The 23,170-nt window shown below is 46.0% G+C and overlaps 2 protein-coding genes across 4 annotated transcripts in view; both read right to left on the bottom strand.

The window, feature by feature from the left end:
• The window catches only part of MAPK4 (mitogen-activated protein kinase 4), a 132,921-nt gene extending 130,711 nt beyond the window's left edge, over positions 1-2,210 (bottom strand). For 2 of the 3 annotated variants that reach the window (XM_036918590.2, XM_036918591.2), the window contains exon 1: positions 1,855-2,210. The gene's annotated coding sequence lies outside the window, so the exon portion shown is untranslated. Of the gene's footprint in view, positions 1-1,502; positions 1,639-1,854 lie in introns of those variants that run through there. The other variant, XM_057504186.1, reaches the window with a different exon arrangement.
• LOC130684210 (collagen alpha-1(I) chain-like) lies at positions 831-2,266 on the bottom strand. Its single transcript, XM_057504338.1, has 2 exons — positions 1,507-2,266; positions 831-1,393 (listed from the first exon to the last, which is right to left on the bottom strand). The coding sequence occupies exons 1-2, from the start codon at positions 2,264-2,266 to the stop codon at positions 831-833; spliced, it is 1,323 nt and encodes a 440-aa protein (XP_057360321.1).
• Positions 2,267-23,170: the final 20,904 nt, after the last annotated feature.

Genomic DNA, 23,170 nt, shown 5'->3' with positions numbered 1-23,170 from the left:
CTGAATTGCAAAGAGGTCCCAGAGTAGGCCTATTTGCCCTGCTCCTCTCTGAAAAACGTTGAAGCTATAGTGTAAGAAGACTAGTTTTTCCTACACCACACAACAAGCAATCAAGAAAGGTTAAAATGCTGGTTACTAAAGGAATTGTATACTGTAGGGTCCAAAGACATATTCCCTCTCCCTTGTCTCCAAATGCCCTCCAAAAGTACACTGGGCAACCCATCAGCAAAGAAACAAAAACCTTGCACTCAGTAGGTGCTCAGTAGATATCTATTAAAACAAGGTCACAGCACAACTACCTTGAACACAATTAAGTACTAAATAAATATCTGCTAAAGTGAAAAGTTTGAAATATATCTGTTTTGCACACAGTAGGTACTCGATAAATATTTTTAAAATTAAAATGAGGTAGGACTGCTGCCTTGCACACAATAAACTCCCTGTAAATGACTATTAAAACGAATAGTAGCAGACGCTCCTTGGAGAAGCCTGGCAGAGGTGACATTAATCAAATCCAAGCACAGATCCATGAATGGAAATGCGCGTCTCCAGGAACGCTTTCGAGAGAGCAGGAGAGGCGCGTGACAGTGAGCGACCGCGGGGACACCGCGTCCCCACTACCAGCTCCCCGGCGTTGATTAGTGATCGGGATCCATTCCCCACCCAGGAGAGGGAAACGGCCGCCGCCTCCAATTGTCACTACAAGGCACCTGGAGCTCCCTTCACGGCCCCCAGACGGGGGGGGTATCCGCCCACCCCGGCTGCTCCTCGGATTCTGGAGAGTTGCGGGCAGAACAAAAGCAAAAGCCAGCAGGGCTTCTGATAGCTTTTCAGATGCAGAGCAGCCCGGGAGGAGGCTGGGGGGCCGGCCCGGGACCGACCCTCCGCCTGCAGCCGCCCGCCTCCCTAGCAGATTCGGGCTCGGGGTCGCCGAGCCGGGAGGGCGGCCCGGCTGCCTCCCGCCCTGCCCACGGCCGCCTCGGTCGGTGGGCGCGTGGGGGGCGCTGTATTAACCCTGAACGGGACGGGAAGGAGGCTGGAGGGGAGGAGGCCGGAGGGCTGAGGAGACCCCACAACTGAAATCCGAATCTGAACTCCCCGTACGAGCCGCCCCTCGGCGCCCTACAACGCGCCGAACTGTACCCGGGGATGGGGACCCCGCGGCGCCCCGTCCCTATATTCTCCGCCCTTACATCCCCGTCCAGCGGCCACCTTCCCATGCAAACCGCAGACCCGCGGACACCGGCGCGCTCGGTCCGCCCAGGAAGGCGTCCTCGAGGGCGGCCGCGTCGGTCCCGCGGGAGACACACCGCCGCCCGGAAACTCGCTAGTTTGGATTTGCCTGGATTCTTATTTTGGGCTTTGTTGTTGTTTTCCTGGTGAGGGAGGGTTGCTGGGAGAGCGGGGAAGTATCGTTTCTTCCTCCCTCCCGGCGTCTCCGGAGCCCGCGGAACTCTGAGAGGAGCAGGCGGCGGGGAAGCAAGCAAGCGGAGGGGGAGCACTTACCCAGGCGGAGCCCCGAGCGCGGCGGCCGGGCGCGAGCCGCCCTTTGTCTGCGGCCGCGGCGACGGCGCGCTCGGCCAGGCCGGTCCCAGCCCCGCGCGCGGCGAGCTCCCGCGGGCGCCCGGACAGCCCGGCTCCCGCCCCGGCCCCAGCCCCTGCCCGGGCCGCCCCAAGGCTCCGCCCCGAGCCCGGCCCCGCCTCCGGGCCCCCACCTGCTGCGGCGGCGGCGCGGGGGGAGCCGCGCGGCGGGGGGCGACCGCCTCCCCCCGCGCCCCGCTTCCCATCCCGCACCTCCGGGCGCGCGGTGTAGACGGGCCTTCTCCGATCCAGCCTCCTCGGAGGCAGCCTCACCTGGGGGGCCTGGCGCCCGCGCCTTCTGAGTCGAGCCCCCGTCCGGGGTAGCCTGGCCTTCCTGCCTGGACGCAGGCTCTCCAGAGTCCTCTGTCACCTTAGAAGCCGCCCTCTCCCCTCCCCGGGGGAGGGTACCCCTCGGGCTCTGCCCGGGAGCGAGGGGGCGGCGGGAAGCGGAGACCCCGTGAGCCCCGGCGGAAAGCCGGCCTCCCCGCTGGTCACCCCACGGCTGCTGTGGCGGCCAGGAGCGGGGGCGACCGGGCGGCGGGCTTGGTGCCCGGCCGGCGCTGGCCGGCGCGAGGCCAGGGAGACCGGGGCGGGCCGGAGGAGGGACCCGGCCCAGGGTCGCGGGGGCGCAGAGCGCACGTGCACCGGTCCAGAGCCGCTGCCTGGGCTGTGCGTCTGGGCTCATTTGCGCGGTCGGGATAAAACTAACAGAAGGGAACCAACACTCTGGAAGCCAGAGAAAAGGAAAGCAGAAACCACCAGACCCATAACACTGGTAATAATCGGTGTTTAGGGGGTGCCCTCCGGAAAAGCGTCCACAAGTAATAGGTGCGTCACTTCATATGTGCATCCTAGTGGTATAGTTGAGGAGCCGCTTTGTTTTAAAAAGGCAGAGAAAAATATGATAACCTAAATATCGCGTAATGAGATCACTAGCGGCTTTAGCTGCCTGGGAGCCCTCCCTTGTCCCAACTCCCAAAGCATTCAGAGAAAGAATCTCGCTTTGACCCTTCATAGGTTTCCACCTGCTATGATTATCTCTGCTTCAGCCCCTAACTCTTCCTGGTCCAGGGCCTGGTACAATTCCAGGTGCCTAATAGACGCTCAATAACTACTGAAATAATTAATGCGTGAGTCATATAACTGCTCATTGTAACATGGGCAAAAACATAAAGATTTTAAATTGTAGTATCATATTGGAAAATTCATCAAGTGGGTAGAACAGTTCAGTCATATGAAGAGTAGTAATGTTAGCTGTAATTCTTATGTAGAGGCTATTGCTGTTGACCATACATATGTAACGGGATAAGGATTACATGCTAAGTTAGAGACAGTAGTTTCTGGACTTTCATTAACCTGAAAGAATGGATAGGGATGAGGAGAGGGTGTGTAACAAGCAAATGTGAGAACATCTTTGGTAACTAGTCCCAATGTATCTTCCCCAAAGAGAACATTTTAACATTTTGTTTCTTTAATTTTCATTACAAATATGTATTACCAATTCAGTGGATATGCATAAATATGAAATGTTCTATTTTGATTTATTCATTTTTATAACATCTTTTCTGGGAAGGAAGAATAAGAGGCTAAGAGGCCCCAAGGAGGCTCATTTTATCCACAAAAGCCAGAAAGGCACATGGCCCACCACAGTAAGCCCACTAGGAGGGAGAGGGTCTCTGGGTCCAAATGAAGAGACTGACCAGGTCTATACCAGGAAAGCTCTCCAAGTCTCCCTCCGGGGTGCTTTAGATCAGTGTCTTGGGTCTGTGAAACTGCTCTTGGGAGCAATGTGCTTGTCCACGTGAGATAATTTATCTCTTCCATTTGGCAACTGGGAAAATGTAATTTTCTCTGTGTGATGAGTGTGAGTGAATGGCTCATGCATAGTGAATAGCCTTCTGCTAAATTGTGGGACAAGGGTGTGAAATATGCATTTTAATATCAGAGTCCATTACTGCACAATACCAGGGGAATGAATAGGAACTGGGATATTTATCTGGGCACCCTCCATCACATTCACACCACATGGTGGTGTTCTCCTGTGGATGCTGCTAGCAGAAACAGGTTATTCCTCATTTTTACCCCAAAGAAAGAGTCCTAAAGAAATAGCTGGCCTGGGCAGGGATAAGTCAGAAAATATGTAACTATAAATATATCCGTAGCAACCATACAGAACTCATGGGTTGGGAAGGTCAGCAGGTCATTTGAGGACTTTTTTCTGGAGGAAAAAATGTACCAGCATTTCCCCATTGCCTGTAACTAGATACCACAAGCTGTACCTAGGAGTCTAGGCCAGGGGGTGCCAATGTCTGCAGTGGTCCTGGACGACACGGGGTCAAGGAGCTGCTGCACGGAGCAGTAAAGTGCCAGCCTGCTTGCCTTGCTTAGCGGATTTAGGTGTAATTTTTTAAAATATTGTTGCTATAGACTGTGTCTCCCCCCAAATTCCTATGTTGAAACCTAATCCCTAATGTGATGGTATCTGGAGGTGGGGCTTTGAGGAGGTGATTAGGTCGTGAGGGTGGAGCCCTCAGGAATGGGATGAGTGCCCTGATAAGAGACCCCACAGAGGTCCCTCACCCCTTCCTCCATGAGGATACAGTGAGAAGACGGCCATCCAAGAACCAGCAAGGGGGGCCTCGCCATACACCATATCTGCCAGTGCCCTGATTCCCAGCCTCCAGGACTGGAGAAATAAGTTTTGTTGTTTATAAGCCACCCAGTTTCTGGTGTTCTGTTAGAGCAGCTGGAATGGGCTAAAACAATGGAGTAACCGTTCTCAGGAAGGGCTAGGGTCTAAAATGAGGTGACAAATGATCGTCTTTCTCTGTAGAACTACAAATTGGACTTATTGTGACATAATAAGAAATGTATTTGCTTTTTGTCTGGGGTTCCTGGCACAGAGTTCCTCAGACCCTTGGAATTTCCTGAGTGATAGGAGTATCTTTTGTCCTTCATGAGGAGCCCCTTTTGAGTTTATTCTAATGAGATGACTTAGGTTGGGGCCCCTAGATAGCCTCAGGATTAAGTTGGTCACCAGAAAATGGAAGAAATTGGGGGCTAGAACTTTCAGCTCCACCCACCAACCTCTGGGAAGGGGAGAGGGAGAAGGGGGCTCCAGATTAAGCTCTATAAATACTCTTGAAGAGCAAGACTGAATGAGCTACCAGGTTGGTCAATGCATCCACAAGCTGGGGTTGGGGGCAAACTCCAGTTCTGTGGCGACAGAAGCTCCTGCACTTGGAACCCTTGGGGACCTCACCCTGTATCTCTTCATCTGGCTGTTCATCTGCATCCTTTATAATATCTTTTATAATAAAGTGATGAACATGAATAAATGTTTCTCTGAGTTCTTGAACAACTCTAGCAAATTAATGGAACCCAAGGATGGGGTCATGGAAATCTGAAGTGTGGGTGGTGAAGTTTTGTGGGGCTGAGCTCTTAACCTGTGGGATCTGATGCTCTCTCTAAATAGTGTCAGAATTTAATTAAATTGTAGGAAAACCAGTGTCCACTGAGAATTGAATTACGTGATGGTGTTAGGAAAACCACAGTGGATTTATAATTTATTAATACCTGTCCCCCGTTTGGTTTTGCCTTGTAGAAGAAAATTTATTTATGGTTATTAGAGTTGTGCCTGACTTAGTTCCTGTTGATTACAGAAAGGGATATGCAGCACTTTGCAATATTAAAAAACATATGAGGCTATAAAGCACTCTTCTAAGTTTTGGTACAAAAGTCTCAGTTTACAGTTATTCTCAGTATTTTATTAAATAAGGACAGCTGCGATTCAATTATGGAAAAAGATAGGAAAACCCCTGCCTAATATTGGCAGATGTGGCTGAAACTAATAGACTTCCGCTTAGCTTTTACAGGGTTGCTTTCCTCTAACTATAAAGGAGACCATCTGACAAAAAAGTAATGTTCCAATTAAATGTACACACAGCCTGTGATGGATAAAGTTGGCATTAGAGCCACCTCGCAAATTCAATCGAGAAGGGTCAGGGCTTTGATTAGGCTTTCTCGAGTCACCAGGAGGAAGAGCAGCCAAAAAAACCATGCAGTGATGCAGAGCGGGATAGAAGAACACTGGCTTGAGAGTCTGATATGCAGCATTTTGCCATTGACCAGCTGTAGAACACTGGGCAAGGCCTTTTCCACTTCTGGGTTATAGTTTTCCCTTTGGTAAAATGGAAGTGTTCACCTACCGTATCACACATTTCTTGTGCACCACCTCAGATCCTTGTGGCCATCTTCTTTGGCTGGCCACCTCAGGGGCTGTCACACCTCAACTCCTATTCAAACTGTACGCCTCTCACCTCCTGCCCTGGGGCTCACCTGTAGCCTCTGAGCTGTGAGATGCCACAAGACCCAGTGGGCACCCTTAGGTGTATGGATAGGGGAGTTAAGGTACATAGGGTGGAGTGTTCACCAGTGGGTTCTGGGAGCCAGCAGATGAATTGTTCGCACCTTCTCCAGGAGGCAGCAGCTCAAATGGACTCTCAGAGGAGGGTCCAGCAAGATCAGGCAATCAGTTGAGCTGGATCACAATGTGTGGCGGGCTCCCGAAAGTGCTTGTTTATTTTCTATCCTTCCTCTTCTGTCCTGCTCCATTCCCCTCACTCTTGCTTCCCTGGCACTTCCTTTTAAACTAGTGACATGTAAGCTTTTGTCTTGGGATCTGCTTTGGGGCTCCCAGGTTAAGATACCAAGACGAACTCTGCTCTTCAGTATTCTAAAGATTTCCACAGGGGCTCAGCTCCCCACTCCCACCCACCCTGTGAAGGAAGAGGAGGACTGCAGGGCACGGCAAGTTGAGTTTCATGTAATATCTTTCCAAGTAAGATGCATTTAAAACAAAAAATGTTCTGACACTAAAAGACAATTGACATAAAAACCCACAATTGTTGCATTATCTAATACTGAGACAAGTTTGGGAGAAGCCATTACAGAAGGGAAAGTGGGTTTCTGATGAAGGGCTCTGAATGCACTTGCATGGAGCACTGCAATCTAAGGGAAAAGACTGAGAGGGTAGTGGATTCTGGGCTGGGGAGAGAGGATTTGGAACTTGTTTTTGAAGTATGGGTAGGAGGGGAATCTGTGTTTGTGGTTGCGTTCCCCAGGAAGCAGGTAAAGGGAGCAGAGGGTTGATGAGGGAAATCTAAAATTACTAACTGTAGCAACTGTCTATTGCCCACAAAGCCATTCTCCACATCTGTCACCCCACCTTTTCCTAGTAATGCAACACTGATTTATTCAGATGGGGGTTCAGATTCCTTGATCTCAGGAGGTTAACACCTTCCCAAGCCTCCAGGGAAGGAATCATATTGATTTAAAGGCCAATATATAACTCAGTTCTGACAAATGACACAGGAGGAAGTCTCCTAAAGAGAACTCCTTTCCTGAACTGAAAAATTACAGAGAGGCAGAAGTTGCCTTATTCTTCCTCTCTTGAATGTAGAAGTGATGCCTGGTATAGCAGCAAACATATTGTGATCTTGAGGCAACAAGCATGAAAGGAAAGCCAGTAGAATAATCAAGATTCTGGCTCTAGCATCAGTGAGTTAACAGACAATTTTAGCAGCTATACCTCATTTTCTTGTGTGCAATAAAAACAAGTCCTTGTTTATTTCAATCACATTAGTAGAGTTTTCTGGTCCTTGCAGCCCAAATCATTCCTGCACCTAGAAAGATGTAGAAAACTAGGAGTAGAACCAAATTTGACAAATCTTCAGAAGTCAAGGAAATGGAGTTTTAAGGAGGGGGTAAGGACTGACAATACGAATGATGCAGAGTTGTCAAAAGGAAAATGGGACTGAAAAACATTTGAAGGACCTTAAAGGTAAGAGGTCATTGGTGAACTCAATGAGACTCATTTCAGAAAGGCTGATGGAGCAAAAGCCAGATTTCAGTGGGATGAGGAGAAAAAAGAGTTAGGAGTGGAGGCATCAAATATGATCAGTTCTTTCAAGAAGGTTTGCCTGTGTATGCAAGAGCCTTCAAATGTTGCTGAGCTTTGACCTACATTTTCCACTTGTAGGGATTTATCCAAAGGAAATAGAGAACTGACAAAGATTTAGGTACACAGATGGTAATTGCAACTTTATCTATAATAGATGTTGGCAACAACATAAATACCAAACAAGAGGGAAATTGTTAAATGAGTTGTAGTACACAGTCTTCATGATGGAATATTGTTCCAGCCAATATACATGATGTTTTGAATGAATTTTTAAATGGCATGGAAAGATATACATACTGGATCAATTAAAGAGGAAACTATAAAAATATGGTTATAAGTTTGTTACATATATTATTATGCAGAGAAAGAGAGGAAAGAAAAACATAAAAATATCAAAAGTTATAAGAGAAGCTCTTACATTTGTATTTTCCTCGATGTTTCAAAATTAGCATTTATAATTTTTATAATCAGGAAATTTCATTTTTAGAAAGGTGAAATTTGCTGTGTAGGAAAAGAAGCAGAGTAGTGACTATGGTCTTGGCATCAGAAGACACATACCTGAAGAACTAATGGGTTTTTAAAATTTCTAAATATAAGGTCTATATAACACATCATGATTTCCTCTTAGATTGGGCTGCCAGGAAGCTCTGAAGCAAATTTGATGTTTAGTCACAAGTATATTATTTTCTTTTCTCTACAGATTTGGTTTATCTCCTTTCTTGGGCCCCAGTTTCCCCATCTGCAAAGATAAAAGGTATGTGGAATAATTTAGTCCAGTGGGAAGTATCAAGGTCTCCCAAAATGGCCCAGGGTCCCTTTGGCCAAGGGACATAGGTAAGAGACAGCAAATATCCCTCATGGCAGGACTCAAATCAGAAACCTTTATGTGGACTGAAAATAATGCACAGTAGACGGACAATTAATCACCAACTACTCAGAGCACATTGTATGATACCAGACTGGGAAGAGGAGAGGCAAGACTGCCATGAATGGTACCCACATGACTGCTCCTGTCACATCTGTGGCAGCATCTTGACAACCCAGCCACGGAGGAGGCTGGTCTCCCAAGAACAGACAGGTGGAAGGTAGCACTGCAGATGTACCAGGAGAGGCCACTTAACCAGTATGGATATGGTCCATGTTCCCCATCCACCTTCCCACCTGCCCCAAAGGTCCAGGCTCCTGTGCCTCTGGTTAGGTTATTTGGAACTTAAACCATCAAGGCTCACAGCCAGTGATAAAAGTTATTTTCCTTCAGATAAACTGCATTCTAAAACATTCTCTGTCTTTCTTTAAGAAACAATGAGGAACACAGTTATTAGGCTGTCAGCTACCCTAAATTTAAATAATTCTACTCTTGTCATACTTGGGCTGTGTCATGATATTCCAGGCAGCTTGGGGAAGGGGCCCAGCACCCAAGCCTGGAGGTCTTCCCCACTTCCTCCCATGACAGACCTTTCTGTGTGTACATCACAGAATGATTGCAAAGGTCAAATGAAATTATTAGTATGTAAACACTTTGTAAACCATGAGAAGCTATATGAATATAAGTCATTGATATTACTATTACTCTAGGGCGAAGCCAGAGTCTAAAATGGATATTGTCCCATTTCATTTTTCTTGACTCTAAGTCACTGAGAAAATCCTTAAGCAAAGAACTGATCCTGAAACTTGACTCTTACCTTCAGTTTATTTCAGCAAATTGCTTGCCCCAAGATGACCATTTAGAATGGAAATCTCTTATTTGATCCCTGAAAACCTAAAGAAAGAGTAAGTGCTTGTTTCTGTACAAAGGAAAGAAATAGGGCAAATGGGAGCATTCAGAAGTACTCTCTCTTGCCACAGTTGAGCTTAGACCCTCAGAAAACGTTTGTTGAAATAGCTATTTAAATTCCACTACTGTTGGTTAGTGTTCATTATGATACCGTAAGCTGGAGGGTTGGGAGGGGCAGCAAACCCCCATCTAAGAAGGGCAGGTGTGTCTGGCAACAAGGCTGCTTCACTCAGCAGCTGAGTATCAGCACCTTTAAGGGGAAAAGCCAGGGACAGTGAGCCTGGACTGGAGAACATGGACCACAGCTGCCATGGGCAGGACAACAGCCCTGTCCTGGAGCGGCCCTTAATCAAAAGGGTGGTAGTGAAAAAGAGCAAACATCCCCAGATGCTGGTTGGACGTGAATGAACTGGGGATATTCTAAAGCCTCATGGGTGAGGAACCTGTGCACTGAGGCCTTGTTTGGAGTCAAAACTAATGTGTGACAATGACCTTCTATGTTCACCAAACTTTCACCAAGTCTTGGGAAGAGCAATTGTTAGTTGCTCATTCGTTCAACAGGTGTTTACTAGACCTTACAATGTATGTAGTAAATTCTAGATTTGGGCGAAAATAATAAAGCAGTCTTCCGCTTATGGTTTTCGCCCTATGGCACTCTGAAGCCAGTAGGGGAAAAAAACTGAATTGTTTGACACAGCAGAATGATGAGGTCATAGGCAGTAGGAGACAAGTGACGGTGAAGTGTCAACAAAAGTGCTAGAGGTTGAAAGAGGGAGAGATGATTTGGGGCTAGAGGACAGGGGATGCTCTCGTTCAGGAGGTGCATGCTAACCTCGGATTTGAAGGATGCACAGAAATCAGAGAGTCCAAAGAGAAGGACAGTCCAGATTGCAGGGTGGGGGAGGAACATGAGCAGAGGCAAGGAGGCAGGAATGAATGTGGGCAGTGGAAGCAGCAAAGGGTTAGCCTTTCCCTAGTAAGGGCTTTGTGTAGGGCGACAGTGGAAATTAAGGTTAGGCAAGTACCTTGGGTTTTGATTACATTGAAATGGGTTTTGAAATGCTGCTGAGGCCAATCCTGTGTGTTCATGCAGGTGGGCATGGGAGTCGGTGCTTGTCTTTGGGCCACTGCATCAACTCTACGAACCAGTGGAAAAGTACCACTGGACCAGCCCCAGGAACATCAGGTGTGTGTTGGACAGCTGTAGTTGGTGGGAACGGCAAATGCCACATGAACAGCTGTAGGCAGGAATCTGAGGAAGGGAGGCATGCACCGGAGGGGACCGGTAAAACACCCACATGGTGCTTTCTGGGAGGGGCTTGTCTGAGGGGCACTGAAATAAGAGATTTCAGGAAATTTCCTCATGCTCTCTGTACTTGCAGACTCAGCAGATTGGAAAAGTAATTGTAGGTTGACAGGAAGTGATAGCAAGTTTTTATCTTCTTTTCCCTTAGAAGGCTGCTGCACAGCTTCCACTGGTTAGGAAATGAGCATGCATAGCATGGAGAGATGCTGATTTCGGTGGCATTAAGTCTTACATGCTTGTGCTTGGTACAGGTCCCTGATCCTCTGTTCACCTCTTCATCTGTTCTCCTTTAGGCAATAGCAGGGGTGTTTTCTGTTGTTCTTCTGGGCCCACAGGAGATTTCAAGCAGGTTGTATTCAGTCCCACACAATATAGGTGTGAGTGTGGGGCAGGTCTTTTCTCTTCCACCACCCCCCATCACTGTCTTGGCACTGGTTGAGAGGGGTTGGGGAGGGTAGTATGAGGCAAGGGAACTCAGGGCTGAGCAGAGTGTCAGAGCTCAGCTGGACAGAGGGCACCCCAGCTGGGTGGTCAGAGGGGATGTGCTGGCTGCTGCCGGAGGGCACCCTTCCAGAGTGGTAACTAGGAAGGCAGCCACCCCCAGCTCAGGCAATATTGGAGACCCACTCAAAAGGACACCCACTCTTCTGCAGTTGTGGACTCGGTTTCCATGGGACTCCTGAGCAGTTATGCCAAGACACCACGTGTCACCTATCCCTGTGAAAAATACCCGGATGTCTGACAAACCCTTGTCAGTGAGGCTGTGGGAAAAGTTACTCCCAGATTGCCGAGGGAGTGCAAAGTGGCACAAGCCTGTGGGAGAGAATGAGGCAATAGCTACCAAAGTTACAGGTGCCTATGCGCTTTGCCCCCAAAATTCCATTTCTGGGAATTCGTCTAAAGTTGATCTTCTACACATATAATGGTTATCAAAGGGGCTCACTTTAACCTAGTTTGTGATAGCAAAAGATTGGAAACAACCCATGTCCATTCAGAAGTCGCTGGCTAAATAAACTGTGGTGGAGCTTCTTCTGCACTGGAGAGGTGAGTAACTTTACACAAAGGAGTAACAGGAAGCTCTGTGCACTGAGAGGGAAATATTTTCAAGATGTGTTCAATAAAGAACTAGGTGCAGAACAGGGTAGAGCTCCTCCATTTCTAAGATTCACCTTCTAGAAACAGTAACTCCCCATTTTAGTATCAGAGACAGACAACTAGAAGCAAAGGCATTTTTTAATCAATATGTGTGGTGGTGTAGACAGAGACTCCAAAGGTACCTGTGAAACCTACAAGAAATAGCAGAAGTTATTTTAGCAAGGTTGCAGAATGCAAGATCAATATAAAAACTCAATTGTGTTTCTACATAGCTGCAAGAAACAACTGGAGAATAAAAATGTCTAAAAGTCACCATTTACAATAGCATCAAAAAGCATAAAATACTTAGGAATAAGCTTAACAAAAGATGTGCATGAGCTTTACACTAAAAACTACAAAATATTGCTAAATAAATGGAACAGCTACCTGCATCGTCATTGACTGGAAGACTCGGCGATGCAAAGATGTCGGTTTTCATCACTGCCATGTGTCCCATATATCACAGGGATGTGAGTGAAAGGATTTTTCTCCATTTTACCCATGTGAGCCTTTCTCTCTAAGGCTCAGTTGTGAATTTATGAGACTTAAGTGGACAAACCTGAGGGAGAGACTTGTGGAAAAACCAGAATCACCCCTCCCCTTTGATAGTGGAAGCACTGTTATACAGCCAGTTATGTGCCTGACCTGTGCCCTTGGGGGTGAGGGTGGGGAATTCTCTCCCAGGTGTCACTTCCCTTGTGCAAAATTTGAGGAAGTCTTTCAAGGAGTTCGTGTCACAAAAGTGTAAGGACACAATCTTGACCTAATAGAGCAACATCTAATGCTGGCCTTTTATTGCTCCTGGCTACAGTACAGGAGTTTGTTCAAGAAGTTTTAAGTTTCTCCCAAGAAGTAAATTGCTTTCTGAGTTGGTTTTCCCAGCACTGTCCAGTAGAACTTTCTGCAGTGATAGCAGCACTGCCCAATACAGTAGCTGCTAGCCACAAATAGCAACTGAACACAGGAAATGTAGGTGGGTGATCGGGACACTGAATTTTAAATTTTATTTCACTTCAGTCAAAATTTAAATTTAAAAAGCCACATGTAGCTGGTAGGTCGTGGGGACGTTACAGGTCTAGTCCTTACAAATCCTAACCAAGTCCATACAAATCCTAATGTTAAGCATATTACAGCAATCTATCTCCACCTTCCCTGCTTTAATCCCAGTACTATTTAAGACAAATTCCATCCATCTGCAAAGTTAAACATTTCCTGTGGGCACAGATGTAGTTTTCTCTTTGTGTTTTTCTCCTGAACAGTGCCTAGCACAGTCGGCCACATAATGTTTAGCAATTATTATTTATTAAGGCAGAAAAGGTGAGGGAGAAGCAAGGGGAAATGCTTGATTTTCCCCTTCTTCACCCCAGCTATTATGCCTCTGCTCCCTGGATCTACTCCACCCTGTCCCCTAGTCACACAACATGGACATTTCCAGTCCTGAAGAAGCTAATGACAATATTTAGCTTCTCTGTGTCTGTTTCTCATCACCCATCACAAACTCTGCCAACACTCAAAGCCTGTAATTCTTTTAGGCAAAGACACACTGTTAAGATGCCTGTGAACTCCAACAGACTATCCTCTATAAAAACAGTGAATAATCTGGCCGAAACTGTCATAATCAACTTTATCGGAACCCTGAAACTAGTCAAAGGTTTACAGCCATCAGATGAATGATTAATCAAGAAAAAGGAGGCTGAATCTGGGTAGGAAATTGTTGTGGCATTTTTAGCTTATTCTGGCCCCATCCCCACCTCCCTGGAGTCTTGAAGATGGAGCCTGCATTACTGGTGTGTATTCCTGGTGCTGGAAGGAAGAGAGCAGACCTTGTTCTCAAAATACTGTTTGATTTAACCTGTCTGCTGCCTTTCTGAAGAACTGGTACAAAGGGCCTGCTTTTTTTCTGCTTCTCACAGAATGGAGAGGCAGCTACCTGGAGGGCATTTGTCAGAAACATTTAAAGGCAAATGTGTTAAGCCCTGCTACCTGAGCAAAGGTTGACAGCTGGGCACAAGAGACATTCCGAAACACTTGGGAAGAATGGATGGGGAGTAAAATGCCTTAGGAATGACGGCTTCAAAGAACTCCCACATACTCCTAGGAATCTAGAAGACCAGGCATATGCTCAGAAAAGAACTAAGAAGACTCTAAGCTTTCACCTCGGGCTGATCTTCGAGCTTTGTGCAAGTGGGAAATGAAGGCTAAGGCAGAGTTGCAAACTGCCCAGCTGAGTGTTGAAGCCATGCCAACACACACACACACACACACACACACACACACACACACACACACACAGCCCACCTGCAAAGACTTGGGTATTTTTCTGTTTTTGGTTCCAGGCATTTCAGGAAACCTCTGTCAAGTCACTAGCTGACTAATAACCAGAGACCTCAGTGGCCACACATGACAAAAGATACATATTTTTGAAAATTAATTCAGAAAAGTCACTAAAAAACCAGTAACCATGAGTATCAAACCCTGAAGAGGGAAGAGAATCTGATTTCCAGAGTTGTCACTTTATAACATTCACATGTCTAGTTTTGAACAAAAACGAATGAAGCATGCAAATAAATGTGGGGCAAGAGGCCATAGGGAATGACTGCTTAACATGGACAGGGTTTCTCTTAGGGGTGATAAAATGTTCTGGAATTGGTGGTGATGGTTGCACAACACTGTGAATATACTGGAAACCACTATATTGTACACTTTAAAATGGTTAAAATAGTGAATTTTATCATATGTGAATTTTACCTTAAAAAAAAACAGATTCACAGCAGAATGGATTTTTAAGCAGTACATGGAGGCTTTGATACAGCTTAATGAAGCTGTATCATTAAGCAATTTTTCGAGCAATTCCTCATTTGTCTTTAGATATGCACCTCAGTAATTCCAGGTCTGCCAGGATCACTGTATAAGCAGGTCTATGACTGGAGATCTCTGTCTGGGTGGCATTTGCCATGGATCCTAATAGCAGATTCAGATTGCCACATCAAGTGCATGTTTGTTTCCAACATTTCCCAAGTGCAGCATTTCCAAAGCACAGCTCTGGTTCCTTCTCACACTTACCCCCTCCATCATCCTACATCAGCAAAGGGCATTTTCCCATGCCATTTTGGACAGCTCCCTTATACCATATCCAGTTAATCCATGTCCACATATTTAACCTCCTAAATGGCTTTCAAATCCATTTACTTCTCTTCATTGGCCCTGCCAGCACCTTTGTTCAATATGCCACCATTCCTTATCTGTTGCTATTATGGTGGACTCCCAGCTGGTCTCACTGCATGCTCTCTTGACCCTTTTCAATCCACTTGCCATACTCTATCCTTCTGCATTTTTTAAATGCAAATTTAATTATTTCACTCCCCCATTTAGAGCCTTTAATTGGCTTCCCATTGTTCTTAGAATAAAATCCTTGAGCATTAAAATGGTCTACAGAGTCCCATATGACCTGAATCCTGCCCACCTCTCCAGCCTCCCGATTGAGTCGCTGCATTCCTGTCATAGAAGCTGTTCTCTCTACTTTCAGGCAATCACAAACATGCTCATTTCTTTCTAGAACATTCTATGTCTTCTGCTCTCTGCCTTCGCCCAGTACTACTCATTTTCAGAGCATGGATGAAATATCACTTCCTAAAGGAAGTCTTCCTGGCTCTCTCAGGCTTGGGTAAGTTCCCTTGTATGGGCTAAGTGCCCAGGGCTCCTCTTTTACAATACATAATTTCTGTGATCCATTGTTCAGTGTCTGACTCCCCCACTAAAACGTGAGACCCATGAGGGCAGGTCTGTCTTGATCAGTGCTGTAGCCCCAGTACCAGTGAGTTCCAAGTGTATGGCAGAGGGTTAACACGTATTTGTGGGCTTAATATTATGGGATACAATCAGGACTCACAAATAGCACATTACTAATCAGTTTGGCACCTTAGTAGGAACGAACTGACAACCTGCCAGAGAAAGAATGCAGGCCAAGGGTGCTGCGAGCTCTGTGCTGCTTATCTGAGGAGCGGGGTGGGGCAGCAAGCATAGTCAGGATCCCAGAGGAATGTATGAGCAGGCCTTCCCTCCTTGTTTCAGTGGCCTGTTACACACAGCATCCCTAGGACAGTGGGATTTAGGGAATGGATCATTCAATCTGTTCAACTTGGCCTCCCAGACTGTTTAATCAGTTAGGTTCTTTTTTCTAGACTCTCAGGTGCCCCAAGTAGCCACCCTTTTGTGGGGGACAGAGGAACATCTGGTCCTGGAATCCTCCCTGTTTCTCTCTTATCCCCTTTCCTACAGTCTGAGTACTTTGTGATTCCTTTGTTCCTCCCATAGTCCCCATCCATCCCTAGTCCACCCAGAGCCCCATGCCTTGTGGTAGGTTTCCAGTGTCAGTTTCCAGAAGCCAATCATTCGGCTTCGTCCAATTCGCCTGCTGGGTGGGGTCCAGCAGTGGAGCAAGGTCATGGGGAGGGGAGAGGTGGCAGACCTACATCATGATCTAACCTCTGGGAGAGATATAGGCAAACAGTCAGATCTTTCATTCTGCCACATTAACCCCCAGCCAACTTACTTCCTGGACATAAGGTAATGAAAATGTCTCTTTCCTACCCTCTAGCCTCTAGCTCTATTGCCAAAGACTCCTCTGTTACTTTAGCTTCAGTGTCTGCCACCCCAGGTCCCCAAAGGTGGTTTGGAAAACCACAAAGACTGGGCACCAGAAGGATGGAACCAGTGGGCAGATGTGAGGGCTTATATAGGAGATGGAGGGGGCTAAAAACAGTCTTCATCAGCCTCACTGGTTTTCTGAAAGTCTGACACAAATCTTTATTTCTTGCAGAAAGCAGGTGTCAGAGAGAGGTACTGCAGAATTATTTCCATAAGCTGTCTTAAAACTAAAAATGATGTGCTGGGAATGACACTGAGCACATAGACTCCTAACTACCTCCTTGTGTGCTTCAGTGTCCTCTGTCAAAGGGAACAAGACTCAGGTTGCAAAAGGCAGAACAAACATAGGTGAGGCTGGGTGGTCAGGTGAGTGAGGAGAATGTCTGGAGAGGGGTGACCTGGTCCTAGTGCCTTGGGCTTCTCAGCCTAGGGAGGCTGCATCCTGAGGAAATGAATGAGCCAGGGCCTTGGAGACAGGGAGAGGAGGCAGGAGACTAGAAACAGGCCGTTTGATGTCAGTTCAGACAATTAAAGTCATGGTTTGTGGGCACTGAGTATAAAGGAAGAAGCAATCACAGGACCTGCAAGGAAACCCTAACCTCATTTCCTTCCTTAGTAGGGATTCTGGGCTGGAAAACAGGATTATACGTTTTATATAATATACATAAGCAGGTGGTAGATCTGGGTTTCTGCAAAATATTGGACACTATGAGCACCTAAGAGCGTCCACACCAAAACATCTGCACCATTGCCTCCTGGAGACAGAGTTCTTCCAGAGATGTTCCTCAGGCTCTTCCTTCCGCCTTCTCCTGTCCCCAAACTGTCACCATTAAATTTAGTTGTCCTTGCACCAAACCCGTATTTGTCTGTTTCCCAAAGTGCAAAATGTAGTAAAACTAAACAGTGATAAACACAAGGTGCTGTACTTTGGTCTGAAAAATCAACACACATCTATAACACAAGAAAGATGTGGTTCAGCTAAAGTGAGTGGCCTGTGAAAGCTCCTAAGAGCTAATAATGATTTGCCTTGTTCTGAAAGGATCCTTGTAGCAAGTGCCACTGTTAGATGATGATGTCAACATTGCGTGACCTCTGCTCCCTCTTTGATATGAGTCTATTAATTTTACCATGGGATATCAAGGGATCTGCAAGCTGATCTCAATCCACACACAGACTAAGTGCTTCCCTGAAGAGCTTCAAAGTGAGTCAATTTCCTTTCTCAAGGACAGCACAGGAGTATCTCTGTCTTACACATTTGTCATCCAGTGGCTGGATCGAAGTTAAACAGCCAAGAATTCACACCAAAGGGAACAATGGAGAGAAGTCACATCTGAAGAAGCCCTTTGTCTTGTAGTATTCCTAAGAGGTTAGAAGCAGTGTCCACCCATCTCAGTTGATCCTTTTGGCACAATCCTATGAGATAAACCAGGCAGTTGACTGATGGGGGATCGAATAACCTGAGAGAGGCAAGGGCTCCCCAGCTTCCAACCATCAGAGCTGGGCCCCAAAACCAAGTTGTAACTTCAGGTTCAACCCACTACACCTGAAACTGTACCACATGTATGCTTAAAATAAATAATTTAAAATCAGATTGTCTTATGAAAATGAATTCCCTGTGTGTGTAAATTAAATAATTCAACAACTATTAACTACTAATATTTAACAACTGTTAGCTGTTTAAAAGAATATGTTTTGAGCAAATCCCTGTTTCCATTGTCAAGGCCTGGAGGGGGATTTCAGGGGAAGAGAAGTAAAAGTTATCTCCTCACAGAAGTAGGAACTCAGATGGTCACAGTGAGGGTATAAGTTGGAGAAAGACGGAGTTCCCCACTACCTGGCAGAATTGGGGTCAGACAAAAATTTAGACTGACTACTCTGGTTGAATTCATTTCAAGTTCAAAGGAAATGCCTAGACTTTCATTATTGTTTTAAATGGAACCTGAATGTTAGCATTTCAGACACCTGTGACAAGGCAAGGGAACGAATCTCTGGTTTCAGGGTCCCTTTCTCGAGTGTCTCTTGTCTCCAAGTGCTTATGCAGATCCTCTGCATCTGCCTGGTCTTCCCGGCTGGCCGAGAGGCAGGCCCTTCTAGTCCTCCTCCGTCTGCTTCTTGAGTTAGCTGGGGTTAGGGTCTCTTGGCTCCTTCCTTTCCTTCAACCCTGTCCAGGTGTGTGACCTTCTCTTATTCCTGTCCCTGATCAAGCCTAATTCCGGCCTTTCTGAAGGGCACTCATGTGCCAAGTTCCCAAAATAAAGTATCAAAGTCCTCCTTGCCATTCTTTTAGCTCAGTGATCCTCAAAATGTAGTCCCCAGACCAGGGACAGCATCGTCATCTGGGAACATGCTAGAAATGCAAATTCTCAGACCCCATCCCAGAGATCTAAACCAGAAATTCTGGGGTTAGAGCCCAGAAATCTGTGCTTCAACAAGTCTTCCAGGTGATTCTGATGCATGCTGAAGTTTGAGAGACACCCACTGGTTCAGAAAATTGGAATATAAAACTGAATGATATTCTTTTTTTGCCCATTTCCCTGACACTTCCTTCAAAAGCCAGGCCCTATGCTGCATCCTTTTCCCGTTTGTTCTGACTGCTTCCTTGGGCCTCACCACCCACGTTCTACCACTCACAGGATTTGATCCTGTTTGTATTGCTTTTTCTTCCTTATCTATGTGTTTGTCTGTGTTGGCTGTCATGGCTGCCTGGGCACTGGTGCTCCAGTGTCAAATCCCAATGTCCGTCCTGCTCCCAGAACATCCAGCAGGAACACGAATCTCACACACACACACACACACACACTCTGTCTCTCCATCTGTGGAGAGATGTGGCATCATCTGGTCACGGGACACGCTGGGCTTTCCTGTAGCCAGAGACATACCATCCCCCACAAGGGGGCTCTTGTCCTACTGCAGAGTCTCCTGGGCGTCCTTGCTCGGCTCCTGCTCTGGCTCTTCCTCCTTTCTCCCAGGGAATATTAGTCATTCTCCTGCATATCACAGCCTGGGCAAGAAGCCTATCTTCCTACCCCTTATAAGGCATAGACTGTTCCTGATCCTGCTGGAAGCCTCTTCTCGGTGCGTTACCTGACCACCCCAGACCACATTCCTCAACCACGTGTTGTAACTACTTACCCAATGACATCCCTTTCTTATCCAGCTCATTCTGTGTTCATGTTATATTGTATCTCTGCCTCCGCCAGAATTCAGGACATGTATCCTGAACAGATATGTATGGCACTCTCTGAACCTAAATCCTTTATTTTCTGTTAGTTCATAGCCTTCTGCCTGCATGTCACTGAGAGAATGTCCTTGATGGATTTTACTGGGCTCTTCCTCCTTTTTGGTGACACTAGCAAGTCACTGATAACTGTGCAGGTGAGTGATCAGCTATGGTTAGTCTGTCCAATTTCGCTTCATGCTCTCCATCAAGTCAAATAGAGTCATCCATGGACCTAGGCTTCTTGCAAAGTGGTGCTGCCTGTGAGAATTACTTGTGCAAAGAACCTATTCTGGATAAAAAAAAAAACTTTTGTAAGAGCTTTGCATGCAATATTTTAATGTTACTTAATAACATTAAATAGATAAGTCTTACCAAAATAGAATTTTGAAGGGTGCCACTGCCTATTCTATCCCATCCAGGCACAGAATTGTGACTGTAATAGGGTTCACCAAGTCCAGACAGCTATATTCCTGGCTGGTTTCTTTAACCTGAGGCTTGATGTCAAAAGGACTGAGCATTATACACTTCAAAGAGCATATATTTATGGTTAGGTAGATTGATATGTAGATTTTGATAAGGTTACATGCAAAGCAACTATGAAAGGAACCATGAGTTCTGATACCACCCTCCAGCTCTTTCTTACAAGGAACTGTTGGAAAATCTTAATCAGTGTAGCCAAGACTTTGTCCTTTTAGATCCAGTCTGGAGGCTCTCTGCTGCGTATGATGCTAGGGGTGTCTACTTGACTGCTAATATCAATACTAGTTCATGCTTTAAGCTGAACTCTCAGTAGTAAGTTTCCCACCAAAACATGTGAGTAAACTTCCCTTTCAGCTCAGCCTTTATCAAGTGGTTTCCCCAAAGGCTGTTCCCGCCAATACCTTCTGGGAGATGCTGGCTGCCTGCTCCCATAATAAACAAAGTAGTGCTTCCCTGATTGTCTAATACGGATGATTTGTGTCTCTATGTTCTTTGCTGGTTGCTTTATCTCTGCAGCACCAGCATTTCTCTGCATGGGGCAGCAAAGGGATGGATGTTTTAAAGCTCTCTTGGGGAGAAGAATAATTTCTTTCAAGGGTTGGAGATGGATCCAAAATTTGATCCCCAGTTACTCAATTCTGTGACGCTTTCTGTGAAACGCTACTAAATATCTTGGGGGTAGCAATAGGGCAATACTGTTTAATTACTACTTGCCCAATATTACAAGGATTCTATTGGATTCCTCATTAAGAGGTATTACTGATTCTGTTACTGAGACAAAGAATGAAAGATGTTATGTAATTTGTCCAAGAAGATCCAGCTTGTGCAGGTCAGAGCAGGGTCTAAATCTGCACTCCTACTTGGACACGCTTGCTCCAAGACTTGATTAAAGAGAGATGTCTCTCTGTTCTTCCACCAACTGAGCTCACCCCATACTGCTGCTCTTTCACAATCAGTCCCATCTGGACTATTTTTACCTGCACCTTACAAACCTTAGCATTCTTTCCACATCCAAGGTATTCTCAGATCTGACTTGCTTATTGGGAGAGCTGGGGTAGCATAGATGTTAGGTACACAAGTGGAACCAAGCTCTGTAGGTTCAAATCCAAGCTCTCCTATACATTGGCAGTGTGACCAATCAATGTGAACTTGGCCAACTTAATTGCCTTCTCTGTGCTTTGGTTTCCTCATTTGTAATTTGACAATAATAATTGACCACTTACCACCCAGGATCATGAAATCTAAATACCTTATATAGGTAAAGCTCTTAGAAGAGTGCCTGTCACAGAGCAAACACACACATATATTTTATTCATCATTTTCATCATCCCCGCCCCTTGCCTTCTACCTTTGGTGCCTTCTCTTCTGTTCTAGATCACTATACAGCACTCCGTCATTCACCTGCTCTGTCAGTTACTCTTGGAAGAACTTGATTCTGATCCTCTTCATTAATTGTGAACCCAGGGATTAACTCCTTTCTTTTGCCTATTTTTTTCTGTATCAAAATACTCTGTGATGTAACAGTGGGCTGGCATGGACCACAGATGGAATGGGGAGACAGAAGGCCACGTTTCAGTTCTAAGCTCTGCCGCTTAGGGCTGCTGTATTTGGAGTAAGGTACTTAACGTCTTGAGCTTCTTACCTCTGGAAGAGGTAACAATGTCTCACTTCCCCGTGATGGGTTGCTCAGCCTCTCTGCTGCAAAGCAGTTTATTCTTGCAGATCAAATTGACTAACAATTAATAGTGGCCTTCTGAATAGCTTGCCTTGGCCCAACCCCTGTCCAAGAATAGATGTGCCCGACTCCTTGATGGCTGAGACATGGCTGCAAGGATGCCTGGGAAACAGGCTGCCTCACATTTCGCTGCTGTAATCCTGCACACTGATGCTGCTACTTTTCAAGGCCTCATTTATTAGGAGTACATAACAATTCCTTATTCCAGACTTCCATGGGCTCCCTGCAGAAAGCCACAGGCATGGCATTTGAGAGGTCAAGAAGAAAGCAGACCCCAAATTAAATTATTAAATTGCCTACCACACTGGTATCCCTGAAGGAGTTCATTCTGATTTCCTTTTCTTAATATCAAGCTTAAATTTGAAAGCTGTTTTTACTGCATTTTCCATGGAGGTAAGGTAGCCTTCTTGTTACCTGGGAGGGCTGCCAAGCTACAGATACATTCAGGAAACCATTTCCCTGTGCTTTTAGCTCCTGACTTCATGGGGCCACTTGCCTGTGCCTTGAGACAAGCTGGGAATGGGCACCTAGAATCCATAAGCTTTGAGCAGAACCACCCTCCACCTCAGCTGCCAGCTGGTAGAGCTCTTTAAACCCTTTGCTCTTTATTTGTTACCATGAATATTTTCCAATTAGGCTTCGTCCGTGGAATTATACTGTGGTTGCCTGAGTTTCCCAGAAAAGACCACCCTTTCCATTGGAATGTATCTGTGAGACTCCTCGGTTTGGAGATGTAGTTTGACTTTTAATAGTATTTTCTGGTGATTTTAGAATTGAGCCATGACACTTGGTGCAAGGTCAAATAACCATTGCGTGTGTACATGGCTACATGCTCAGCACAAGGCACGACGCTGACACATGGACGTGACTTCTTAGCCTCAGAGCTCAGGGCAGTGGTGAGGCCAGTTGAAGGAGGACAGGGATGAGAAGAGAGATTTGAACATTTCAGTTTGGTGATTTCTTTCAAGAGCCAAGAGAGGTATGACAATGTGGTCATTGTTCAGGGGCAGTACAGGAGTGGGAATGGGGAGCCGGGCAACTGTGCTGGAGCCTCCAGCTTTCATGAGTGGAAATAGGGCACTGAGTTCCCACAAAAGTGATTGAACAAAAGCCTCAAAATTTTGCAGCTTGGCCTTCATAATCTCAACAAAATGTCTCATTCAGCTGCAATTAGGCATGTAATTGGATAGCTAAGTTTGGGAGAAAAAATAAAAGGTAGGAAAAAGTCACAGAACATTTTGACTGCAGTGCATTGTCAAATTGTTCATGTGATCCCCCATTCCTGAAACTAATTATTGTTCCTTCTTCCCTCTTTCCCTGCCTTGCTAAAT

Source organism: Manis pentadactyla, chromosome 6, assembly GCF_030020395.1.
Source record: "Manis pentadactyla isolate mManPen7 chromosome 6, mManPen7.hap1, whole genome shotgun sequence".
Classification (NCBI taxonomy): Eukaryota; Metazoa; Chordata; class Mammalia; order Pholidota; family Manidae; genus Manis; species Manis pentadactyla.
Note: the sequence above shows the minus strand (reverse complement) of the source record. Positions and strands in the feature narration are given on the sequence as shown.